Source organism: Lissotriton helveticus, chromosome 2_1 (genome assembly GCF_964261635.1).
Source record: "Lissotriton helveticus chromosome 2_1, aLisHel1.1, whole genome shotgun sequence".
Lineage (NCBI taxonomy): Eukaryota > Metazoa > Chordata > Amphibia > Caudata > Salamandridae > Lissotriton > Lissotriton helveticus.
Window position 1 is genome coordinate 1,008,088,790 of NC_136059.1, and position 27,594 is coordinate 1,008,116,383.

The window sequence follows — 27,594 nt, forward strand, 5'->3', positions numbered from 1 at the left end:
TCGCTCGTCTGCTTACTCCACCTCCAGGCACTCTCCTCCCGCTGTCAGAAGTCTGATGGCGCGCCAAAATGATGTGTTCGTGATTGCACACTCTCGTGGGACCGTGCAGCCTGCTACCAAATCTCGTGGCGCTTGCGAACGCATGGGAAATCTCATGAGTAATCAGAGGCATCCCGGTAAGTCGCTCCTGTGTGCGTGAAAACGCATTTTGAGCACGCAAACTCAATGAAAAACTCCGCTGAGGAGCGCAGAGTTTTTGGTAACTCCGCATTCTATGCGGAACGTGGAAGTGCTTGCCAAAAATCCGCAAACTTCTTGAGCTGAGCGGAGTTTTACACCCATGGTTAATAATTGTCTGAGTATGTTTGTAAGTGGGTGTGAGAGAGAATGAGCGGGGCTGTAAGTGGGTATATGAGTGTCAGAATGGGTACATGAGTTAGTTTGTGAGTCCCTGTTAGGGGTTGGCAGTAAACTTCGCTCTGCCAGCAGAGTTTTGCCACTCTGCTATCTGCTTGGAATGTGAAGTTCGGCAAAACTTCGCCAACTGTCAGCGGAGCGGAGTTTACCAGCACGCTCACCCGTAGACTTCATCCCTCAGGATTAGTCTGCCAGGTTAAGGTTTTCTCTGACAGGGATTTGTATTCTGTGATTTGTTATCCCAAACTTAAATTAGTACATGTGCATCTACCAGAATGCAATGTAATGTGTGCTTAGAGGGTTCAATGTAAAGTCCCCCGAGCCATGGATGAAAGACCCCTATCAACCTACTCAGTATCTTTTAAAAGTTCTAACACTAATTATTAGTTTTGTTGGTAGCAGATAGGCCTACCTCATTAATATTAATGAGGTGGGTCACAATTTGTGTCCCACTATGATATACTGCAATCACAGGGATGGTGGACTGTTGGGGTCACAGGACCACTATGTCTATGATTGCTTTTAAACAAAGCAATATATATATATTTTTTTAAATGCATCCTGTTTTCCTTGAAGGAATTAGTGATGCGTTTGCAAATAAAATGTTGCATTTTTATTTTTTAAGAGGTGGCACTGCCTTCTTTTAAAAAATATTTTTTTCAACCATGCCAAAGGGGAATGGTTCCCAAAGGGTTACCCTCACTTCAAGTTGGTGATAAAGTGCAAATATTTCAGTCACAAAACATTAGTACATACCATTCAGATTCCCTATTTGGAGGGGACGACCTGAACACAACCCTTCCAAATAACAGTTCTTATTTGCTCGTAAACCCAAACTGCCATTTGGTAAAAAGCAGTGCTTAATCTGAGCTGGTGCTTTCCAGTGCTCGGCACTTAATTGTCAGCACCGGGGCTGCAACAGTCTGCTGCAAGGTGGCGCTGCCTGGCTTATTTAGAGAGAATTACAGCAACAGTGAATTATTAACTCAATACGCGTTTAAAATGAATATTTCCTGCAACCCAAGCTATTCTTAAAGCTTTGGGGACCTGAAATAGTCCGAATTGTCACACTTGTAGGAGTGTGAATGTTAGTACTTGTGTTGTTACTGTCATTGGCAGGACTGGCAGGGGTAATGTGTGGCACAAGGTGCAGTGGCCTCCTGACTACAGCCCTGGCGAGATTTGTTTTGCAAATTAAACACCGGACAAGTGGTACATGTTGTAACATCATAAAGGGTCAGAGAGTATGTGCTTGAACTTCTTTACCACCGACATTTTAGTGAATCGATGTTCCCGTGACCCTTTCATGCACATTTCCATCCAAGCATCTAATTTTGCCTGATGCATAGAGCAGAGAGGGGAGAATGACAAATATGCAGGCTATCACTGGTAGAGTATTAAAGGAATGAATAGTTTAAATAGAGGCAACAAGCTGTCAGGGACATGAAAGATGAAAACAAAAAAGAATAGTTTTCATAAAGAAGCTGCAAGTCAGTTTAAAACCACCGCCTCTACCAGGGTTCCAGTCAGTGGTCCCGATGTCCATGGAGGAAGCCGAGGCTAATGGAAGCTGTCCTGCTTACAATTACAGTCACATCCAAGTAGTTCCCTGGATTACTGAAAGGCTGAAGGGAGCCGGATGCATACACACTCCCTACAGATGCCTATTTCACACTTGCAAGTGAAGCAGGAATATTGATACACTTGTCATGCACCATTGTTTATTAGCATTGCTTGTTGTCTGCGTGCATTACCACACGGTTGGCCCTATTGGCTTCAGCAATGCTTATACGTAACTTCGTAAGTGAACCCTTTTGGACAGTCAAGACCATGCAGCCTTTTTTATCTTCACAGTACTGAGGCAACGCTCTTGCTGTGATTTGCAGTGTGCATGAACATCACATTCAGTCATTTCAGTACAAACAAAAGAGACAATCTTGCATTTATTTTTTTAAATCTTTTTTATTGGTAGTATGAATATGAGCATCATTGTACAGACATCATATTACAAGCTTCAATGCAATATATTGTTGCCCAGCTGTAAACAGTAGCTTGGCGTCGTTCCCAGCACAATGGGCGCTACCTTTAGGAGGTATCATAAAGGAGTTAGTTTTACATTGTAACCTAGGCCATATTGCTGGTACAATTTTCTAGTGATGTTTAATATCCCACTATCACAATAGTCCATTTGCAATTGTGTCCTGTAATCACATTACTACTTTTTTGATTTGAACAAACTTCTATCGCCATTTGACAGCTTCTGGCGGAATGCCAATCTTGCATTGATGTGTGTGAGAATGCAGTGCCTTTCAGACAGCTATGTTTGTAGAGCATTACAAAATGGGTTCAGTTGATATCCTCAGGGAGGGAGTTGACTTTATGTTATCATCTGTGCACAAGACAAAGGCTATGCATAATAGTAGCTTGTCTTCTAAAATTATAGGCTAACAGATAACAGGATTCATATCCCTAGTCTTACTATTGCTAAAGTGCTCTACAATGGAAGTCCTCCATTAGTTAATTTATTAATAAGCCCCCGCTAAATCTGTCCTTTATAGTCCTCAATTCAGCATTCAACCCAGTGCTTAATTTGAGCCAGTGGTTTCCGGGGATGTATGACATTACAACGCATGCTTTTACATCGCATGCTTTTACAACGCAAGTTTTACAACACATACCATTACAACGCATAGTGCTTTGGGGCGCTGGATAGTGAATAGTTTAATTTACTATTCCAACTCCAGTCCCCGTGGATAGTAGGGAAGGTGTTGGACAGTAAATTAAACCTATTCCCTATCCCAGAGCGCCCCCCAGCGCAATGCGTTGTAATGGTTTGCATTGTAAAAGTCGCGTCGTAAAGGCACTGCGTGGTAAAAGTTGCGTTGTAAAGGTTGTATACCGGTTTCCGGTGATCAGCACCAGCACTTAATCATCAACACCTGCGCTTGAACACCAGTTAAGGATACATTAATTTTTCGTGGGCACAGGGAGATAAGGTGATTTCCCCAGAATCACAGGATGTTGAGCTGACGCGGAGACTCTACCTGGTTCTCCAGCTCCATAGTCGGCAGCTCTGGCCATTGGGTCACAGCCCCTCCCCACTGGCACGGTTTGTTGGTTCTGTATTAGACAGCGCTAACAGGAGAAATGGGCTGGTCGAAGCTGCCCAGCACTTCTGTTTTTTTTACAAATTAACCACTGATAACAAGTTACTAAATCGCAAATTGGTGTTTGTACATTACAAAAAATATTTATGCAGTTGCAAAGGACAGGACAATTGCGACTGCAAAAAATGCTTTGTACACCTTGGGGTACATGCATCAACAATGTAAATTGCAAATACCTAAATGCAAATTCCTGAGAATCTCAATGAGGTAATTGCAATTTACAATGCTTGATATTCAAAGAGTTTCAGATTGCAATTCCTACGGGGTCGCAAATCAATCTATCACACTTTGCGACCCTCAAGGAATTGCACAAATCACAGGGATGATGGCCAGCTGAGGTCAGCAGACCAACATGTCCGTGATTGTTTTTAAATAAAGCAGTCTTTTTTTTGTAAAACAGTCCGTTTTCCTTAAAGGAAAACAGGATGCTTTACAAAAAAGTAAAACAAAAGGTTTTCTTTTCATTTTGTAAGAGCAGGCAGTGGTCCGTGGGACCACTACCTGCTCACAACAACCATTTACAAAGGGGAAGGGGTCCCTTGGGGACCACTTCCCATTTGTGTATGGGTTACCATCTACTTGAAGTAGGTGGTAATATGCAAATGTTTTGCGACCTCATTCACGGTCACAAAACATTCATGCATATTGTTAGGATTCGGTATTTGGAAAGGACGCCCTTAACACACCCCTTTCAAATACTGAATCGTAAGACCCAATTTGCGATTCGGTCACAGGTTAGCGTATCGCAATTTGGGTTTGATGCATGTGAAAAGCCTTTTTTGTATTCGCAAATGGGCCAATTCGCAGAATCGGCCTGCTTGTGAATACAAAAATTATTCATACATGTGCTCCTTTGTGTGAAGTTTTATGCATCTGCATTACCTAAACTTATGTGTGCGTAGCTCTCTACCCCAACTGTGCAGAAGTAAATATAGGTTTCAATATGGGAGGGGCACAGAGGAGTGGCCTAAAGAAGGAACTGACTTACTACGAAAGGGGATGGGATTAGGGTGAGTAGGAGGGGTTTAGGTATGACCAAGGAGGAATTTAGAGAAAGACATCACCAACCAGCAAAACAGTAAGCCAAGTGCAATACGTAAGAGGTGGAGACATGTAATTTACACTTTTGTACTGAGAGTTTGTGAATGCTGAAAGTACTAAACTTGCTCCAAGGTCTAAACCTACGCAAAAGTGAAGGTTTGTTTTGTGAATAAGGCCTGAAGGGCCACATGTACAAAGCATTTTTGCTGTCAGAAACGGCCGATTGGGCCATTCCCGACAGCAAAAATGCTTTTACAATGTACAAAACACAAATTGCAATACTGTAAGATATTACTGAATTACAGTTGCAAAATATTCTTATTTTACTGGCTCCTTGAAGGAGGTGGTAACCCATTCACAAATGGGAAAGGGGTCTCCAGAGTACCCCTTAATCTTTGAGAATGGAAAACATATACAGGCAGATTCATCAACCAAGATTGCGATCGCAATAGCTGCGAATTAGCTATTGCGATCGCAATTCAATGATCTGCAATTCATGATTTGAAAAATGAACAATTAGCGAAATCGCAAAATATTTTTAGCGAATTCGCAAATTAAATCGCAGAATCAAGGTGGGACCCCCTTAGCGAATTGGAATTTGCGTGATTCAAATGAAACTGCGATTTAGTTTGCGAATTCGCTAAATAATCGCAAACCAAATTCATCAAAAATCGCAAATTGCGAAAAACCTCAAAATCGCAATTTGCGAGGCGCAACTAAAGGAGAACCCAAACTAGGTGGTAACCATGAAGTCCATAGAAAAATAAACTAGCCACAGGTGTAGCCCCGACCAAACACACTTAAGGAGAAACAGTAGGAGCATGAGGACATTCACAATGCCAGGACTATACATGGTGGTTAGGCGGCGAAGGCTCCAGGCTGCAGCAAGGAACAGACGCAGGATCCAGGAGCAAATTTTCCGCCAGCGGGTCACACTTCTGGGCCAAACTGAGGAGCAAATCTACTCAAAGTACCGGCTGAATGAGGCAATGATTACAAAGCTCATCCGGGACCTTGACCCCCTGATGCAGCACCCAACATGGAGGGCCAATGCCGTGGCCACCCATGTCCAGGTCCTGTGCAGCCTGCACCTCCTGGCCTCGGGAAGCTTCCAGGGGATAGTTGCCGAAGCAGGGGGGATCTCCCAGAGCACCATGTCACGCTGCCTAAACAGTTTCCTGGAGGCCATGCTGACCCGGCTACACCATTACATCTAATACCCGACCACCCAACAGGACTTGAATCAAACTAAGCTTGGTTTTTACAACATTGCACAATTCCCCCATGTCATTGGATGCATTGACTGTACCCACATCCACATCTGCCCACCTGCACAAACCGAATACATGTACAGGAACCGCAAGTGCTACCACTCACTGAATATCCAGATGGTGTGCAACGCTAAGACAATCATCACGGACATAGTGGCACAATACCCGGGGAGCACACATGACTCCTTCATATTCCGGCACAGCGGCATGCACACACGACTGGCCAGGGGAGACTTTGGCAAAGGACACCTTCTAGGTAAGTACACATGCCAACAAACAGTACATCGCGACCATGTAGCTGAGCATAACAGGCACTCACCCTCTGCTCCTTTCATTCAGGTGACAGCGCCTACGGTCTCCGTGAGTACCTCCTCACCCCATACCTCAACCCTGCCACACCACAGCAACGGCATTACAATGCTGCACACATCCGCACAAGAAATAGCATTGAGCGGACATTTGGGCTTTTGAAGAGCCGATTCCGCATACTACACAAGCCTGGTGGGGCCCTCAAATACCAGCCTGAAGTCTGCTGCCGCATCATGGCCATGTGTGCAATACTCCACAACATTGCTACCAAGCGGAGGATACCTGCAGAGATCTCTGGTAGTGAGTCGGACGGGGACAACCGCCCACCTGCACATGTGCATCATGCACGGGGGAGAATCCTGCTGAAGGACACAGGCGCCGCAACCAAATCACAATGAACTGTTTCTAGTGCACCCACTCCCCTCACCAAACACTTCACTCATGCATGACAAATGAAATAATGACATGAGTCAGATTAACTTGTGCATATTAAACCTTATTGTTTTTTTCACAATAATGTAGTCATATTATTTTTACATTGCATGAGAGCTGTATTAACTCATACATCCCCATGTTTGTGAAGAGGGCATGCTTGTATCATCAGCATGACCCTGCAGGTACATTAGGAAGAGTCAGTGGCGCCTCCGGGCACACGCTCCCAGTCGCCTTTCGACTTCCTCCACTTCAGCATTTGCCCGTGAGGCTGCAGTGGGCCTGGTGCTGCGGTGGGGTACCGTCACCAGCCGCACCGACAGGCTGGTGTGGCTGGAATTGCCCTCACTGGCATCATCCCCCCACTAGCTTGTCCATGGCCAGTCGCCTGCAGACCCTGCACTGCTGTGGTGACTTGCTCCAGTCCCCTAGTGACGTCCTGGCAGCACTGCACCATTTGAATCTGCATCGCTAGGGAGCGACGCGATAGTTAGGAGGTGGCATTCCCGATAATGTGATTTGAGCGTGTGTAAGCTGACAGGCAGGTCAGCAGCTGGCGGTGGCGGCGACGGTTGACATCCTGCTGGGACAACAGGACCTGGGTGTTTTCTTGGACAGCAGCGGTCATTATTTGCATGCTGTCAGTGAGCTGTCCCATATTACGTGCAGTCTTGTGCAGCTGCAGGTGGATGGCAGCCAAGTGACGTGCCTGCTTCTGATGGACTCGGAGCATGCGACGTTCAATGGACAGGCCAGGATCCCGGATATTTCCCCCCCTGCCAGCGCGTGTTGGTGTGTCGCACTCCTCCCTCACCAGTCCACTGGACTGTGATCGAACAGTGGCTGTGCGCCTTGTCTGCCTCCGGGCTGCAACTGATGTGGCCTGTGCCACTGGCATGGGTGTTACACCGGCTGGTTGTGGCGCACATGTGGCTGCAGGGGTGGCACTGGCCACAGGGGCAGGTGGTGGTACTACTGCTGCTGTTGCTGCCTGTGATGGTCCTGGTTGGTGTGAAGGACGGCCCTCTCCCTCGGTGTCCTCGGGGTTGTCGTCAATGTGTAGGGCCTCACTGTCCGAGCTGGGTTGTTCTGTGCCACCTGTTATGTAAAAGGGACCGTGATTAATGACATGTTTCTTGCACATGGGAGGTTGCTACATGCATGCAGGCTAGCATTCCCTGACTGGCTTTAGGGTTGACTCTCACTTGACAGGTCTGGCTGTATGGGGCTATCTGAAATTTGTGGTCACACTACAAGTCCCACAATGCAATTGGGCATTTCTGGTGTTTTGACTTGGGCTTTCTAATGGTTGGCTCTGGAGTCATGGCCATTTTCAGGGGACAGGGTCGCAGTCGCATGGCACTTACTTAGGGATTGTTGGGTGAGTCGGGAGGAGTCCAGCCGGGTGACCCCCACGCATGCTTGGGGATTCAGGGTGTCCTCCACAAGGTCCTCTAGTGGGGTGTTGGGTGGTACGGTGGGCTCTCCTCCTCCGGTTGATATTCGCTCCCCCAACCTCTCTGCAATTCTTTCCTTTGCACGCCCTCTGAGATCATACCACCTCTTTTTGAGTTCGTCAATGGAGCGCTGGGTCACTCCCACTGCATTGACCTTAGCGCGGATGAGCAGCGAAATGCGCCTTTTGTCCGCCTCATGCACCCTCCTTGAATCTTCACCGAAGAGCCGGTCATGGTCCTTGGTGACTCCCTCAATTAAATATTCTAGTTCCTGCTCGGAAAATTAAATTTTCCTTTTACTTCCAGGGGCACTGCTCCCTGCTGCTTCCTGGGACATTTTCTGGGGTTGATTGTGTCCTGGTTTGCTGCTGCAGGTGCTCTGTAGTGGAGCTCTGGCAAGTGCTGCTTCCACTTTCAGGCTCAGTGAGCAGAATGAGGCAGGAAACTGCCTACTTCCTGGTTGTGAAGTCATCATTGTGCTCGAAATGCGACTTCCCGTTTTTGCGATCTCGCAATTAGCGAGATCGCAATTAGCGATTTCGGTAATTGCGAGATCGCAATTTCAACACTGAAAAAGGGCGATTCTGCGATTTTCGGCGATTTAGGCAAAATCGCAAACGGCAATTGCGGCCGATTGCGATTCGCTTTTTTTGTTCGCTTTTCTACATGAATCCCATTCTGCGAATTCTAAATTGCCATTCAGTAACTTTCGCAATTTGGAATTCGCAGAATGTTGCTTTCATGAATCTGGGGGATATTTTTTATGAGCAGGCAGTGGTCCCATGGACTACTCTCTACTCTTACGAAATGAAACTTTAAAGTTTCACTCTTACTAAATGAAACTTCAAAGTTTCATTTTTTCTTTTTATATGCATCCTCTTTTCCCTTGAGAAGAACGGGCTGCATTTAAAAAAAAATTGCTTTGTTAAAAAGCAATCACAGACTTGCTGGTCCATCCCTGTGATGCCTGTGATTCCTAATGGGTCGCAAATTGCGACCTACCTCATTAATATGCATGAGGTAGGCCTGTTTGCGACCCTTGGTGTCTGGAGAGTGGGAGACAGGTGCATCTAATGCACAGTGAGGGCACAACGGTTATTTAGGGTTACATGACGTTTGCAGATGGGTCATCAAAGAAATCCGAATTTGAGGTACTGAGTCAAAGTGAAAAGGAGGTGTCATGGAGGATGCAGTATTATGTGAATTGACTTACCGTCCATCCCTCATATAAACCCAATTTGTGCTTGCGTGCATTGGCAGGCCTGATCATTCTTGCTTCAGAAACTTGATCTGATAAGTCACCGGTTATATGATAGTTTTGTTTCGGACCGGTGCAGGGTAATTCAGTTGTCACTCGTTGTCAGAATTCTTTATCAGAACTGTAGATATCTGCTTGGAACTGGTGAGTCATTTCAGAGTAGCTTGCCAAAGAGTTACTTTTGATTGCCCACGTGTGAAAGCATTGATAGATTAAAACATTAATGATTTCCCTCAGTAGCAAAATTGTGTTTGTCCCTAGCTCCCATCCTGTGGGTACACCGCTTCAAACTCCCCCTCAGCAAGAATCTTTTTTATTTTTTCTTCGACAGTGTTTCATTTAATTTTCTATGGTTTTGGTGAGTCATGTTCAACACCAGCTGTCCTTTCGACAGATTGCTGTTGTTACTTTCTACCTGCCTCCGGCCCCTTTGTAACCCCAGCATGAACAATTATAGTTTACATTTGTCATGACATATTGCTAATATTTTGCATTGTGAATCTTTGCTCAAAAACAGCGCGGAGCATTATTTCCTTATCAGCCGTGCAAAGATTTCTCTCCTTCATTTTCAATGTGCACAATTAAATCACATTCTCGAATTTCACAAAGTGTCTTCTTTGGTGTCCTAGTCCTACGACATTATACATATAAATTCTACCTCTTACCTTTCACTGCGTTTGCTTCATCTTTGTGAAAATCATTCAACTACACTGTGTACTACACATTGAAGTGAACTGTGACCATCATACATGGATGAAGCTACAACCATGATACCTGCTCTTGCATATGTTGAATGTTATCGTTTTCTGAAATTTCTTTTCTTTTCTTTTCGTTTCTTTTCTTTTTTTTCAGAAATGAGCATCATATGCGCACTTTTGGGAAGCCTTACTTTGCTAGACGTGTTGGAAGGATCCCAAACGACTGTAAGTTTACCTTATTGTCCAAGTGGGTAGTTTCCTATGTTTTTTTTATTATTGGGGAGAAACCCCTTAAGCAGAGTTCATTCACGGATGCCATATAAAAGAGATGTTTCGGCCTCTTCTAAAACATCCACTCCCACTCACTCTCTACATAAGCATGTAAGGGCAAGGCGGGGTATCCACTATAGTGCATACCCCTTGGTGGTTGTCATACTTATGTAAGGGCATCAGGGAGTATGTACTGCGGTGCACTGCAACGCATATCCCTATGGGCCCTTACAAAAGTATGTAAGGACACAGAAGGGTATGCACTGCACTGCATACCCCTCGGAAACCTTACATTAGTATGTAAGGGTCCCGAGGCATATGCCATGCTGTGCTTTAAGAGGGCTGGAAGAGCCAGTCCCTCTATGTTTAAAAACCATAGCAGATTAAACTTTATTTGCAGTGTTTTTTTCAACATAGAGTGACTGCTCAATCTACCAGCCATGTTAAAAATATACACCACTGCTGATTCATTCCGCCGGCGGGGCGGGGGGATTTATTCAGTAATTCTACGTAACAAATTACCAAATTGTTCCTAATCAGCCTGCGAAAATAAATTCCACCCACTGCTATTTTCACGCCACAATATTGAGGCCGGAACTCTGAATCTACACATATATTGCAACCAAAATATTGACGACTAATATACTATCATGGTAAAATACATAGGGAAGTGTAGGTTTATTACCCCAACTTCACATCTACTAACGTGGATGAGATGCAAGTCGATATAGTGAAGTTGATATTTGTGCATATCTGTAAGAAATGGGGGTCTCTAGTTGGCAATGGTTCACACCTTTGTCCAAATAGGGACTGTTGCTTCAAGTTAGGGTAAGGGACTACACTTCTAAAATAACCCCTGCTCGCCCCCTTTGTAGCTTGGCACGAGCAGACAGACTTATCTCCGAGGCAGTGTAAAGCATTTGTGAACATATACAGTAATACAGTGAAAACACTACCAATGGACACCACACCAGTTTAGAAAAATAAGTAATCTTTACAAGACTTAACACAAGACTAAACGACAAAAATCCACAATACTGTAATAAAAAATAAGTCTTTAAAATGGTAGAAAATAGCTTAGTTCAATGTAGATGGTAAATGCAACACTTTACTCACAAAGTACCTGGGATGCGTCACGCGATGCAAACAAAAGGGTTGCAGGGAAGTTGATGCGCCATTCCTTACACTCAGGGGAGTAGATGTATTGGTTCCTTACTGCAGCGCAGGGGAGGTGATGCGTCGCTTCCTTACTGTGTGGGGAGTTGATGCATCGTTTCTTACTGCGGCGTCAAAATGCCGTCTTGGATGCGATGCGACAACGGGGATGCGATGCGTGCACGTCTGAAGCCCATGTGGCAAAATCGATGAACTTTGGAGCCATGATAGGCCCTGCGACACACTTCTGCGGTGATGCAACGGTGACCTCTGCGGCAGCGTCACGCTTCTCCGGTGATGCGCTACACTTCGTCTGTGATGCAACAGCAAACAGCTGCGGCGGCAGCATGCTTCTTCGGCAATGTAACTGCTGTGGCAGCAAGACTCTTCTGCTCATTGTGTCACGCTTCTAGCTCGGAGCAACACACAGGCACTAGAGGTACCCGGAACAACAGCAGGCACCTCTCTGCAGGTAGAATTCCCCGCAAGGAAATTCAGGGAGAAGCTGGTTGTGAAGTCTTGGTGCCCCTGTGACTTCAGACAGGAGGCAAGCTCAGTTTTGAGCCCTTGGAGATCTTCCTCAAGATAATGAAGTACACAAAGTTCCTTTTTCCCTTTTCTTAGAATTGAGTAACCACTGCAGGCCAACCCTAGACAGCAACCAGCACTGTGGCAGTCTCCTTCTTCAGCTTCCTTGGTTTCTCTCCTTGACAAAGGTCCGTCTTGATTCCCAGAAGTGATCTAAATTTCTGGGGTCTGGGCCCCAATATTTATACAAACAAAATCCTTTGATCTCTGAAGGCAGAAAGTGTCTGTACCTGGTAAAAGCCAGTTCTGTCCTCCTGGGTGCAGCTTCCTGGCAGGAGGTGGAGACAGCATTGTTTGAGAGCAGACCTGGCTCAGGTAGCTGAAAGGAAATCTCCTCCTCCTACTCTCTGTTCTATGAGGGCTCAGGTCAGTGAAAGGAAATCTCCGCCCCCTACTCTCTTTTCTATGAGGGCTCAGAGCAGTGAAAGGAACTCTCCTCCCCCTACTCTCTATTCAATGCAGGTCCTATTCAGCCCAGCCCTGACCCACCGGTTGCTGGTGCCACGGCCATCTCCAGCCCCCTAGCACTCACTAGCCAGATCTGGAATACACACAGAGACAACTGGATGGTTAGGCAAGAAAATACTTACTTTCTAAAAGTGGTATTTTCAAACACAGAATATAAAAAACACCTTCACTAAAAGATGTATTTTAACATTCTGAGTTCAGGCATACTAAACTTAAATTTCTACCTAGCCCCCTGGGTCAGTTAGGATTATAAGATGTTATAATCAAACTGCCCATTCTGGCCTATGGGAACAGGTAGCCTTGCAATAGTGAAAAACGAAATTGGCTGTAATTCACTATCAGGACATTCCACACACATCAGGGCATGTGCTACCTTTTACATGCAATGCACCCTACCCTTGGGTCTACCTTAGGGGTGACTAATATGTAGAAAAGGGAAGATTTAGGGACTGGAAAGTGGGTGCATTTGCCAAGTCAACATGGCAGTCCCAGACTGCACACAGGCTCTGCTATGGCAGACCTGAACCATATTTTAGAAACTGCTTCTGTGGGTGGCACAACCAGTGCTGCAAGCCCACCAGCAGCATTTGATTTACAGGCCCTGGGCACACATGGTGCACTGTACTAGGATCTGACAAGTAAATCGAATAAGCCAATCATGGAGTCACTAATCCATTACAACAATTTACAATAGGGTGCACTTGCACTTTGGCACTGAATAGCAGTGGCCAAGTGCCCAGAGCATCCAGACCAGCAAAAACATGGCAAAAACACAGAAGCAATAGCAAAAACATAGATGGGAGACCCACACCAATGGTGCCAGGTCTAACAATGTTGTGATATAAAATGTATATTTTAGTAAAACTACAGTGTTGACTAACGAGTAATAATTCACAATGTATTTAAATCACTCGGTGCATAGTGTCATAGATGATTCTCATCTCAGAGACAAGTCAGTGGTTCTGCAAGGCTTGATATGGAATGGATATATTTGACTTGCGTGCAGAGCCTTCTGACCACAAGTGACCTGATTGACTATCATAATTTTGCGCTCTTTCTACATATTCACCTCACCTCAGCCATTTTCACCGTCGGAGGATTACAAACGAATGTTGCTTTGCAACTTGAGATGTATTTGTTTTCAATTTGTAGTTTCATATATTTAAAGGAGTAAGTATATATCATAGAAGATTTTTTACTTGATCAATTACCTCACCATTGCTCTGGGACATTTAATCTTCAATTGGAAATCCTAGCAGGACCTGCACATAGATTTTGGAAAGAAATAGAGGTTTGCAACTTAACATTTATAAATGAACCTACTCATCAAGAATGCCACTTCCTACAAATCATCCATGCCTGTCCGGATTTACATTCTGTGGCTGACTTCTGTATAATATTACCCTGATCTGTACATCCGGGTGTCCCGTTTACTATTGCTGTGCCAATAATTAAAAAAAAAAAACTAGCAAAACACTTTCAGCCATGAATAGAACTTTGAGGTTGTTTTCAACAAGTCCTATTGTCAATGCTAATTATCTGAACTCTAAGGGCCAGATGTAGGTAAATGTCATTTACCGATTCTTAAATACCGAATTTTACCGATTCGGTATTCAAAAATCGGTAAATGAGATGTAGGTCAAAAATCGGTATATTTTACCGAATCGGTAAAAGTCGGTATCGGACTTTCTGTAATTACCGAATCGGCAAATACCGATTCGGTAATTACCGAATCGGTAATGGCCGTACAACCCTATGGGCCAAAAGGCCCATAGGAATGCATTGAAAATACCGATTCGGTAAATACCGAATCGGTAAATACCGAATCGGTAAATGCCGATTCGGGAAGCTAGCAAAAGTGAAACTAATGAAAACAGCCAATCAGGTGCTACCACCCTCCCCCTCCCAACCAGGAAGTGGCTACCCAGGCAGCTGCAACTCATTAGTAGGTTCTGGAGAGGCAGTCAGAGCTGAGCAGAGAGACAGAGCAGCAGGGAGAGATTTGTTTGCAGTGAAAGAGAGTAAGAATGGCAAGTAGCACAGAGAGCCAGAAGGCTGAAAGAAAACGAAAATTAAAGTTTAGCAGCATGGAGCTGCAGGTACTGGTTGAGGAAGAGGTGAGGGTCCACAAACAGCTTTTTGGCAGGCTGTCCCTCTCTGTACCAGAGTCAGCCAAAAGAAACATGTGGCTTGCCATAGGGGAGAAGGTGAATGTTGTGGGTGTGACCAGCAGGAGCCAAGAGCACCTGAAGAAAAGTTTTACGACCTCAGGAGCCTCACCCAAAAAGAAATGGCAGAGATCCACAAGCAGGCTGGTGTGACCGGTGGAGGCAGGAACCCTGCGCCCCCCCTGACTGACCCTGAGGAACTGGTGGCCTCCACCATCGAGCCTGACAGTGTCGTGGGAGTAGGAGATGTGGACAGCTCAGCCAGAGCTACTACGAAAGGTAAGAGGCTTGCGCAGCATGACACCCCAAAGCAAACTGCTTCCCTTTAGCCTTTGTGTACAGGCCAACCCCAGTCCAGTACTGCTAGCACTATACATGAGCAATGCATTATGGGAAATGTAGTCAGCAAATGTAGGATCACATGTAAGTGCACAGAAAACAGCAATGCATTGAAAGCCAATCAGAGTAATGAAAGTGAAATGTGCAATGCATTTATTGTAGTGACTGTAAGACAATAGCACTCAGTGTACATACGCTTCTTTATACCTAGGGCCAACATCAGGCAGTGGACCATCTGCCTCACAAGGAACTGCGCCAGCGAGGAAGGAGAGTGTTGAGGCAGGGCCAAGCACCGCAGAAGCCTTGCAGGAGGACGAAGACGCTACTGCCCTCTCCCATGCGGATGACACTGTTCGCCCCCTTGTGTTTCCCCACTCCCCATACCTTTCCCAATCCCCCCCATTGGTGTTCTCACCTGAGAACTCCCCATCACGGTCCCTGACAACACCTGCTACCTCACCAGCCAGGAGGAGATATGTGGCCCCACTGAGTGTCATGGCGGGAGGTGAGGGTGAGGCTGAAGCAACCATAGAAGTCACTCCTACTGTACAGGTGTCCACACATCAGTCCAGCAGCACTCGTAGCCGCCAACGCACTCCCAGCAGTGCAGGTCCACCTGGAGAGGGCACTGTGTTCCGTGGCCTTGAGGGGAGCATGGTGCGCATCCAGCGCATGCAGGGGAAATCGATTCAGGCCTGCCACCGCCAGTTTAGGATCCTAAATCAGCAAATGGGAGACATGGGCAAGGGCATCAGTGATTTAGTGGAAACCAACAGGGAGGTTGCAAAGACCAACAGTGACATGACCACCGCCATCAACCAACTGTGCGCAAACATGGATGCTCAGGAGCAAACAAGGCGCAGGGATGCGCGTGTGCACAACAGGGCTATGCACCGGCTGGCCACGGCAACATCCCAGCTATGCCGTAGGAGCGCCAACATGCAAGAAAGCCTCACGCAGAACACCGCGGAGGTAACCAGGGGCATGGCCAGGATTACCAGTGCCCTGGAGGCCATGATCATCTCCCATACTGCTGCGAATCCTGCCCTGGACGTGGCTGAGGCATACGACAGCAGCAGCCGCAGCAGCCCGGCTAGCGCAGTTGTTGAGCCACGCCGGAGCACCAGGCGCTCAGCTGAGCCTGCAGGACATGCCGAAGGGAGTGAACCACACCCCAGTGGGTCTGCGAAGCTCGCCCGTAAATGACATTTACAGTGTGGGTGAGGCAACCTGGGACATTAGCAGTCCCCACGTTCAAATACTTATTATTTGTTCCACATCAGTGCATTAACGTTGTGACAACATTAAAAAACTTTTTTTCACATTCACAAGCTGTCTGTGTCTCTTTACTCACTCAGAAATAGTTGTCTGTTATCTCCTCACGTCTGTATCTGCCATCACTTGGTGTTGACACTCCAGCAGGTTGGTTTTCTGCCACAGCATTGTCGTCATCATGATCCTCGTAGTCAGACAACTCCACCTCAGTACCCTTCTTAACAGCAAGGTTGTGCAACATGGCACAGGCAGCAATTATCTTACAGCAGGTGATGGGGTATACTGCCTTGCACCTCCACTCTTGTGCAAGCATCTGAATCTGCTTTTCCATATGCCAAAGGTCCGTTCTACTACATTCCTTGTGCTTTTGTGGACCCGGTTATACCTCCTTTGGCTGGGTGTGGAGGGGTTGAGGTAGGGAGTGAGGATAAATGAACGTAGGGCATATGCACTGTCTCCTAAAAGGGAAATGGGAATACATTACTCACATGCATACTTGTTATTCTTACTGCAATAGGTGTTGAAGGGGGTCGCACACTGTGTCTTACCTAGGAGGTATCCTTCGCCAAATTCCCCTGCAGACAGCCGTGCATAGATTCCGCTGTTCTGGAAAGTATAGGAGTCGTGGGTACTCCCAGCGAATTTTGCAACAAGGTCTGTGATGACGTACTTTGCATTGCAAATCACCACATTGATGGTGTGGGTGGATTTCCTATTCCTGCAGATGTATTCTGTGGCAGCAGGGGGACAAATGGGGATGTGCGTGCCATCAATGCAGCCGATAATATGGGGAAATCTAGCCATCTGGTAGAACTCAGATTTGGTTTGAACCAGTTCAGCATGGGTGGCTGGGAAAGAAATGTAATGCTCCATCCTCTGCAACATGGCGTCAAGGAATTTGTGAAAAAACCTTGAGAGGCTGCTCTGGGTCACCCCACCCACCGCAGCAACCACGCTCTGGTAGCTCCCAGACGCGAGCAGGTGGAGGCTGCACAGCACCTGTACATGGGGTGGAATTGCATGTGCCCTTGGGGTAGTGTGCTCCAACAGTGGTTGTAGGTCGCTGATGAGGTCCAAGATGGTGTCTGGAGCCAACCTGTACCTCAGGAGTATCTCTTCCTCTGTGAGCATGAACAGGGTCACCCTCTGCCTGTAGACCTGCTCCTGTCTCAGCCATTCCCTCTCTCCTTCCTCCTGTAGCCGTAGCCGTCTTGCAATGACATAAAATGCCGCCATTGTGTAAACAGAATTGCATTTTGGGTCAATTTTTATAGGCTGCACCTGGTTACCACCTGATTTGAATCCATGGTAAATACCGACTCTTAAATACTGAATTTGAAGCAAATTCGGTATTTCAGAGCTTACCTACATCTCAATCTTCAATTTTACCTATTCTTATTTACCGAATCGGTATTTTACCGATTCGGTAAGTGTACCGAATCGGTAAATATTCCGAATCGGTAAATATTCCTAATCGTTATTTTTCCGAATCGGTAAATATTCCGATTCGGTAAATATTCCGATTTGGTTTTTTCCCGATTCGGTATATATTCCGATTCGGTAAATATTCCGATTCGGTATTTTACCGATTCTGTAAAAATTCCGATTCGGTATATTTACCGATTTGGCCAAATTTCTGTCACCTACATACCGATCGCTCAATACCGGTCGGTAACGGCCGAAAATACAGATTTTCGGCCATTACCGACCGGTATTTGGCTACCTACATCTGGCCGTAAACCTACTAATTTTAAGATAGCATCGATCATCTTGAAGTACCTAAATTTTGTGTTGGACAAAAAGCTCTCCAAGCACTCCCATAACCACTCGTTTCCACCCATTCAGAAGGACAATCTATATTTCAATCCAGAATTTCATTTCTGGAAACATAAAGCTAGAATATTGGGAAAGTAATGGCGGCTGAAATACTAAGAGGAATCAAAATAACAGAACTCAGTAGCAAGTACTGCTTGCAAAAAGCAAGTCCTTCTGGCAAGCTGGAAATGTTACTGTACTTGCATAGCCACAATCCTAAATTATTCTAAAGAAGTTTTCAAAATAATCAATAAACTGACAGCTCATTCTTGCTCCTGAGCATATGTAAGACCTATGTGACAATGTATCCCAACTTATTTTTTACAGGTAAAATACACAAGATTCACTCAGAGTTCAAGCCTGAAGCACTGGCCATATCTTGGAACTCACTAGTGCCTCCTTTAGAATAAATTCGAAAAGGGGAACAAGGGGACCCTACTCACAAAGGAACCAGGGCAATGCGTTTATCCAGAAAACAATGGTTCCTGTGGCATAATAAATGTACAATACTAAGTCAGTACACAGCTCAAGATAACAAAGAGAGACGCAATCTACAATTGTACCAGTTTGTAACAGGTTCTTTGTATTTCAAAACAGTTAATACTGCAATGATATACACATCGTACACATAGTATTAAAAAGTGCAAGGTGTCCCAAGTGTTATTGTGAGCAAAACAAAGAAAAGTGTGACAATAAGTAATATGTAGAAGTTTCTGCTGTGTTCACTGTGTTATATAGTTCATTTCCTACGGCGACGCCATAGGAAATGAACTATATAACACAGTACCTATGATTGTAGATAGCCACTGATTAATGATTGCTCTTATTATTGTTCATGGTCATTTTCCTCTCTCCTTGTAAATACCCCCAGCAGAAACTTGTACATATTACTTATTATTTGGACATTTGTAGAGCGCCTGGTTGCGCACACCGGCGTGTCCCCGTGCTATGATAAGTGGAAGCTGCAGTCCAAGCCACCCTCAGAAACGCCTACCTGCTGTATAGATAAGTTTTAAGTTTTTTTCTGAAAATGGTCTCAGACGGTTCCAGACGCAATTCCAGAGGCAAGGCATTCCAACACTTGGGTGCCAGGTAACTGAAAGACCTCCCTCCCATACGAGCCTTCCTTACTCTCGGAACCTTCAGTAGCCCGGTACGGGAGGAGCGAAGATTGCGCGTGGGCTCATACCAGGTCACCAGACTCTGTAGCGGGGCAGGAGCTTTACCGCTCAGAATGCGGTGACATGTGGAGAGAGCTTTAAACTCCACCCTTCTCCCAACAGGGAGCCAATGCAGTGCCTGGAGCGCTGCTTTAGAGGGAGATCTCTTAGGGAGCCTCAAAACTAAGCGAGCAGCTGCATTTTGCAGCACCTGGAGGCGGCTTATGACCTTTCCCGTGGCCCCCAGATACAGCAAATTCCCGTAGTCTAGGCGCGATGTGACTAGGGCATGCACCAGCGTTCGGCGAGCCGCAACAGGGAGGAGATCTAATACCTTCCTTAAAGTTCTCAGAACGCCGAAGCATACCCCCGCCACCCGGCCAATCTGGGGGCCAAAGGCCAGGCCCGCATCCAGCCACACTTATTGTCACACTTTTCTTTGTTTCGCTCAGAATAACACTTGGGACACCTTGCACTTTTGAATACTATGTGTACAATTTGAATATAATTGCAGTATTAACTGTTTTGAAATACAAAGAACCTGTTACAAACTGGTACAATTGTGGATTGCTTCTCTCTTTGTTATCCTCCCTCTAACATCTTATATGCTATTGAGCTGTGTACTGACTTAGTATTGTACATTTATTATGCCACAGGAACCATTGTTTTCTGGATAAAAAATCCTTTAGAATAAAAAGCATAATAAGCTCACTCACTTTAGGGACATCTCCTTTGCAGAAGCTTTAGACATAATAGATAATACCAGACCATCAGTGTACGAAATGTGATTATTAATTGGGATGGGTCTCTACCGAGTTTGAGGAATAATCACAACCCTTGTGAGGGTGAACCCTTAAAATCTCTTAATTAACTTGAGCTTAAACCCCTGGTAGCTATGGAACAGATCAGACAGGTTTAACATATGGCAATGGGTGAAGTATTTATGTGGCACCAAAACATAACAAAAGTCAAAATACAAAACAATCAAACCAAATTAGAAATATAGAGCAAATTGTAATAAACAAAATGACACCAAAAAGCAAAAATCCAAAAAGAGAACTAGAAATCTGAATTTTTAGTTTTAAGTAGAAATAGCGCCAAGAAAAGACAACGTTGACTATGTTGCAGTAGACCAATGAGCAATTTGAGGCTAGTTCAGGGGGAGCTCAGGTTGGATACATCAACCAATCGTCCTGCTCAAAGATGTTAGTGTCTGACACAGTCCTTCAAGCACCAATCAACTACACGAGTACGCTCTTAAAGCCTTCAGGACATCCGGAGAGGTACTTAGAGTCTCACAGAGAATCAGGCAGAGGACAACAGTAGGTTCAAACCTAGGACCATGTGCCACTAGCCCAGGAACAGCTGCCACTAGCCAGTTGGGCATTTTCAGGAAAGGACATTTGTAGCTGAATTTGTCCCTGTAGCTTGAAAATGAGATCAGCCTCATGATCCTTGGAGTCAAATTCATTCTCCTGTGTACAGGAAGGAGCAGGCCCAATCCTTCAAGGCTCCTCTCAAATCACAAACAGCATGTCTAGTCCTTTCTGTTCTTCCTCAGGTCCAGCAGTGTTCTGAAGAGAGTGGCTTGAGTTGCCACATATATGTTTGACATTAGCTAGTGTATGGGAATGACTCTTGGGTATGGACTTACCAATGAGGTAGAGGTAAAGGTTCCCTGGGCCAACATTTAATTGTAGAACTAAACCCAACCTAGTACTTAACTCTGAGAGCCTTTTCTTCTCTATCTCTCTCTCTGCTACACTGTCTTTCTCGGGAATTCTTATCTATCGACTGCCGGGGCCAGGGGGCCCCCTCCTTAGCTCACTCCCAGAAGTGGCAGCGTCGCTTGCAAAATCTGCCAGCAATTTCACACTGATAGGGGACTTAAATCTTAATTTTGAGGACCCTAGTAAAAGAGAGGCACTTGAGCTGATACAAGATCTCACCGCAATACAACTTATACAAAAAATCACCGCACCCATAAATATTAAAGGTCATACCTTGGACCCTATGTTCACTAATATCTTGGAGTTGACTGTAAAGAGTCCTATTCCTCTACCATGGACCGATCAATTAATGATCCCCTTCATTCTAAAATCCCCCTCCCACTGTGAATCCAAGGAACATAGCTCGATGAAAGACCGCCCATGGTCCAAACTTTCAGCTGAGGCATGGTCAACACAACTTATAAACTCAAAACCTACTTTTGAGGCAGACATCATCTCAGCAGCTAAGATCTTTAACTGTTGGTTGGAATCCACACTGGATATAGTTATTCCGGAAAAACAATTAATCGTAGGATGAGAGAAAATATCTCCCCATGGTATTCACCTCAGCTTAGATAGCTCAAACAAAAATGCAAACAACTAGAGAGGATCTGGAGGAAGGATTTCAGTGAAAGAACCAAAAATACTTACAGAGAAGCCATAAAGCGATATCAAGCGAAAAAATAAAAAAGGCACAGTCATTTTATTATGAAGACAAAATGAAGGCAGCATCAAAAACGCACCAAAAGAAATCTTCCGGATTACCAAATCTCGCCTGGAGCCCACTTTCCGTGATACTTCCAGAAACTCATCCAAGGGACAGTGTAATGAACTGGTAAGTTACTTTCAGGGAAAAATACAATCTATTTATAAGAAGCTCCCTCTATCCCTACTACCTAGTGATCTAGACACCAGCTTGACGGAAGTAGCTGGGCAACAGGAGCCTAGCACTAGGAGCATGAGGGTAGCAGCCACTCCCACCCTGGAGGAATGTCTTCTTTTGGACATGAAGACTCTAGCTAAGATTTTTGTTAAAATAAAATCTGGATCTCCCCTAGATCCCGCCCACCTCACATCTTATCTAAGACCAAAGATGTGGTTCTACCAGCCATACACTAGGTGCTCAACATGTCCATCACCAACGGACTCGTGCCACAGGTCTGGAAGCACGCTATGGTAAAAGCTTTACGAAAAGAAACCAGCCTGGACCCCGAAGCACTGAGCAACTACCGGTCCATATCCCTCCAACCTTTGCTTAGTATGATCTTAGAAAAACATATAAATTCCACCCTATTAGCTTTCCTAGAAACCCATAAGCTACTTCATCACTCCCAGACGGGTTTCCGTTCACAACACGGTACGGAATCTGCACTAACGACTGTAGCTGAGGAAACCAGGAGGATAGTGGATCAGGGAGGAGTGGCGGCCATCATCCTCCTGGACCTTAGCGCGGTCTTTGACACGGTCAACTTCGACGTTCTCATTGAACGGCTTAGGAGAGCTGGGGTAGCAGGAAAAGCCATTTCCTGGATTCAATTGTTTCCTAATGGCAGAACTTTTCAGGTCTTCACAGGGGAATCCACCTCCAGCCCTCTTCCTCTGAGCTATGGAGTTCACCAAGGATCTTCTCTGAGTTCCACGTTATTTAACGTATATATGAGGCCACTGGCTGAGGTCATCCAGTGTATGGGATCAAAGTGGTCACCTACGCGGATGACACTCAGTTGGTGATATCTCTAAATCATCCACGGACTGACCCTGCAGACCTGGAGCTCTGTTTGGGAAAGTTGCCACCTGGACTCCTGTCTCAAACTGAATGAAGAAAAAATGGAAATCATGTACTTGGGCAATACTGCCAAGCTAGCCCCCACACTGCCCTGGGCGTTGTGCTTTAGCACCCCCAGTCCTGAAGTCCAAGATTAAGAGCGTTGGTGTGTGGCTGGATGACTCTCTTAAACTTGACCAGCAGGCAGTGGCAGTGAGGGAGTTCTGCCACGCCATACTTAGAATGCTACAGAAGGTCCTTCCCCTATTGCCCACTGAATCTAAGAAAATAGTCCAGGCCCTGATTCTTTGGCGGCTGGACTGCTGTAACTCACTGTATTTGACCGCCATAAAAGTCAACCCTAAGGAAGCTCCAGGTGGCACAGAATTGTGTTGCACGACTTGGCAGCACGCAGTCAGCCAGACCTAGTCTGAAAGCCCGTCACTGGCTACCAATAAAGGAAAGGATCTCCTTTAAAGCCTTTTGCACTGCTCATAAGAGTCTTAGGGGCACAGGCCCCTGCATCAATCAGTCTCTGATCACTGCCTATCTTCCTAAGAAATCTCTTTGCTCGGAGAATTTAAATTTAGCCTGCATTCCTAAAATTAATAGGCTGCGGAGCGGAGGACGCTCCCTTTCATATAACATAGCTAGACTATGGAACTCCCTCCCTCTCAATCTCCGGCTTGAAACTTCCCACCTCTCCTTCCGGAAGGGTCTTAAAACATGGCTATTCCAGAATAGTAATTGATAGCTTTCTCTTTCAGCCTGAACAGTCCCTAGAGCTGGGATGCTTCTGGGTAGCCATGCGCTTAATAAATGCTAATTAATACTAATATTATTAACCCTACCAACTTTGGGCATTGTGAAGATGGCAAAACTCTTCAGCTACACTAAAATTGGGCTCTGAGGGCTGGATGTGTGTGTGTGGAGAATGTACTGTGGTAACCCTAGTGTCCTTCCATATCTTACACTAAAATACAGTTTGGGCCACCGTCTGTACCCACATAAAACCCAAACACAGAGGTCTGGTAGGACAAAAGTAGGATTCTTCATGAACCAAACAATACATAAGAATTGTCCTGTTTTCTGCCTATCAAGTACACCCGAAGGGAACCCGTCAAGCAGGTTTAAACCCTTCAGCAGGGTGTGACACTGTATTGTCAAAAAAGATGCCCACAGCCACCACTCTGTATATTCTGTGAGGTTCAGATGAGTCATTCTTGCCCATTTAGGCCAGCCTTTTGTTTGCTCCTAGAAGGCATTTCACACCTAATGCTAATCACTGACCAGGACAAGTTCAGGAACTTCATGAAGTTAAGAGCTGACTTTCTAAAAGTTACATTTCCTTAATATTAATAAAAAATCCAATTTCTCCATTCAATTGTATTTTAATAACTGTTAAAAATAGTTGTTGAATTTATTTTCTAGCTAGTCCCATTTCTGAGATGCAGTATTTGGATGCTAATCTGCACTATGTTTTATGCATAGGGTAACTAGACCTGCCACAGTGAAAAATTACTTTTCAATGCTAGTCACTGTAGGACATGTTACATTTGTGCATGTACTACTTTTAAATGCCAACATACTGCCTTCAAAGCTACAAGGCTGACATAAATGTGGCTTAATAATGTTTCAAAGGTAGGTTTTGACCTGTCAAACGGATGTATTTCAGTGGTCTCATTGCAGGTTTTACACTACAAAACATGAAAAGAAAAAGGCCAAGTTGGACATTCTTTTCCTTTCACTGCATTCCACAAGTCCACAACCACCCATGTCAGCTAATGTCTCTAACTGATATTGAAACACTGCTGTGGTTGTCTCTAATCACAGCACCAACAGCATCCGAATCAAGGCACTGTTGTGACAGTGTACACTACGCAGAAATTCTCTGTTTATCAAGATACTTTTGAAAGAAGTGTCAAAAAAGTAACAGAGCATGAGAGCATGAGCAGAAGTATCTTACCATGTTCACTCAATAGATGGGTAATCCTTCCTCTTCCATTGAATCAAGAATAGAAGATGAAAAGCTGACAGTCACAAATTGTCTGAACTTTATGTTCTGTTTGTCCTGGTACCATCAGTGTCAGAGGTTCAAATGAAAGTTAAAAATTAGAATCTGGGACACAGGCTTCAGTTTAGATCGCTGACAAATAAATGATCTTTCGAAATGTAATGCATATTTAAATAGAAAGCCACATAACTGATCTGATGAATAACAATAAGTGGGCTGAAAAATCATTCCAAGATTAGACTGGGAGTTTCTGAATGGGAAGAAAATGAGAAGACAGCCAAACTTTAACTCCAGGAGCAAAAAGTGAAAACATGATTGTTACATATCAACTTTTTACTTCATCTTGATCTCTGAACTATATAAAATTTCAGAAACAGGTTGCCTTAGTTTTTGGTACTGATTCACATAATCAATAGTTGCCAGAACCAAAAGATCAATCTGAGGAAAAGAGAAAAACACTCTTTTTCCATAGTAAATCTTTATTGGTTTTTCAACTTACAGACATACAGTGATGAGCATGGTTTGGATTCCCAACATAGCAGTATAAAGTATGCATTACATTTTATGCCTTGTGAGTCCACAATGTGTTATCCTACATCTCGAGTTCCCAAATGAGTACAGACATCTATCCTAGTGTCCAGGGCATACATAGTCAGCAGACATTTGAGGTTAGAGCACCCTATTGTCTTTCTCATAAGAGCTACTGCAACATTGTGTAATAATTAGTAACAATTCGCCATTGCCCATTGACATTCGTGTCAGTTGTGGGCCTATTGCCCCTCTCTTGGGAAGCACAGTATCTTAATGTGTCTTAGTGTCGGGACCCATTGATTTGATAGAAAATAAGAAAGGAAGAGCTTTAGTAACACCATTAATTTGTGGGAAGCAGGACCCCAATGTCTAGCCCTCAGTCATAAATGTTGTGTCACCGATCATTGAGTCAATACTTTCAGTGGCCACAGCTAACAGCACAAGAGCAAGGCCGTTGGTGAATGCAGGGCCTCTAGGTGGTCACTCGTCTGTCTTTGCTGCCAGTTTGTCTACATATGTGTGCCAGGCTTCCCATTGTGTCACCGCTTCTCACTGTAGTGGAAGTGAGCGCCAGGCAATTGTCTTAGCAGTTGTCCTTTAGAAATGGTCTCTAAGCCACAGAGATAATGGGGGAGGACTATGGTGTACTTCCTTGTATTCGCTATGCAAAATGTTTACGGTATATACAACAGGTCTACAAGCTTTGTAACATATTTGTTCTTGCATGTACGGCGTGTCACACCCACGCAACCAGCCAACAGTGTAGGTAATCAAGCTGTAATGGACATCCCATGATGTCTGTTAGTGTCGTCATTGTGTCTGTCCAATTCAGTCCAATTTCTAGGCCGGCCCATACTATATGGTAAAAGTCTGTCTCCAGACATAGTCACAATTGGCATTTCGGTTCCACACCTGGGAAGATGTGATGCAGAAGCGTGGGAGTAGGATATGTCTAATGTAGGTAGTTGCACTGTGTGAATTATAAACACAGGTTCCTGGAGACTCGCCGGACCTGCTCCAGTGCAAGAGACCACTGCCTGCCTGTGAGCTCTCGCTGAAGCAAGAGGGCCCATTAATCCCTCAGGGCATATAGACTTAAGCCATGGGATTCCAGCAGCACACTCTAAATTAATTTGATTGCTCATCTCCCTACGCCATGCTCCAGTAACAATTGCAATGTTTGGGATATAAAATTAGGGCTCCACGGGGTACCTGCCATGGCTGTCAGGGCATTGTGTGCTAAACACTAGCTCTCCTCAATGTTGTAACACTCTCTGAGGACATAGAAGGCCATCAAGGTTTTATGCTTGTACAGGTTACTTATCCTGAGGATGCTTGCCTCCATTCACTGCCTTATATTGTGTCAGTCAGCCACCTTGCAAATGCTGGGAATACTCATAGTGGCAGGCTGGGTGCGTACTCCAATGGGCTGCTCCTGGGCTGTACATACATGTGACAACAGTATTTGGCCACCTTGGCAAGTTGTCCAATGTGTGGGGTGTCTCTGTGGGAGTCCAAAAGTCATTCCAATATCCCCCGCCTTTACATAACTTGTAAAAGAGACAACTGTTCTGGATTAAGTGTGCCTGATATCCATTGCATGGTCTACTGTAGCTGTGCCACTGAATAGTACAGGTCATAGTTAGGGGTCCCCATCCCCCCCCCCTCTATTGGTGCAATGCAGTTTATGGAGAGTCACTCTCTTCTTCCCTGTGGCCCATATCAAGTCAGAAAGAACAGTATTTAAGTCTTGAAGAAATCGCCGGGGAAGGGGGAGTTGAAGCACTGAGAAATGGTAGAGTAACCTAGGTAGGAGCAACATTTTTGCTATTGCAACTCTAACTCCCAGAGTGGTAGTGACTTTCAGAATGTCACTGACTGATACAGATACATGCTGGCCATCACCACCCCCAAGTTGCCCTATACTAAGTTGTCATCTGAGTGACAGACATTGACTCCAAGTGACTCTGAATGTGTCGTACTGACACGTTAAGCCCATGTGGTAGAACACTTCGCACTCTATAATTCGTTGGAGAGGTAAGAGACAGGATTTGGCCCAGTTCAATTTCAAGCCAAAGGCAGTTTTGAACTTGTTTATTGCTTCCATCACTCAAGTAGGTCTCACCGTACATCTCCAAGATACACTGGGGTGTGAACTGCGTATAACAATATTGCTTCTCATGGGTCTCCACTCAGGATCCCCACTGTGAACCCTGCAGCAGAAACA

General features: G+C 45.1%; 1 protein-coding gene across 1 annotated transcript in view; it reads left to right on the forward strand.

Moving 5' to 3' along the window:
* The window catches only part of LOC144819575 (annexin A1-like), a 599,711-nt gene that overhangs the window by 155,972 nt on the left and 416,145 nt on the right, over window positions 1-27,594 (forward strand). Inside the window, exon 3 of the mRNA XM_078677409.1 lies at window positions 10,205-10,275. Coding sequence (XP_078533535.1) covers window positions 10,207-10,275 — 69 coding nt within the window. The 5' untranslated portion in view covers window positions 10,205-10,206. The remainder of the gene's footprint in view (window positions 1-10,204; window positions 10,276-27,594) is intronic.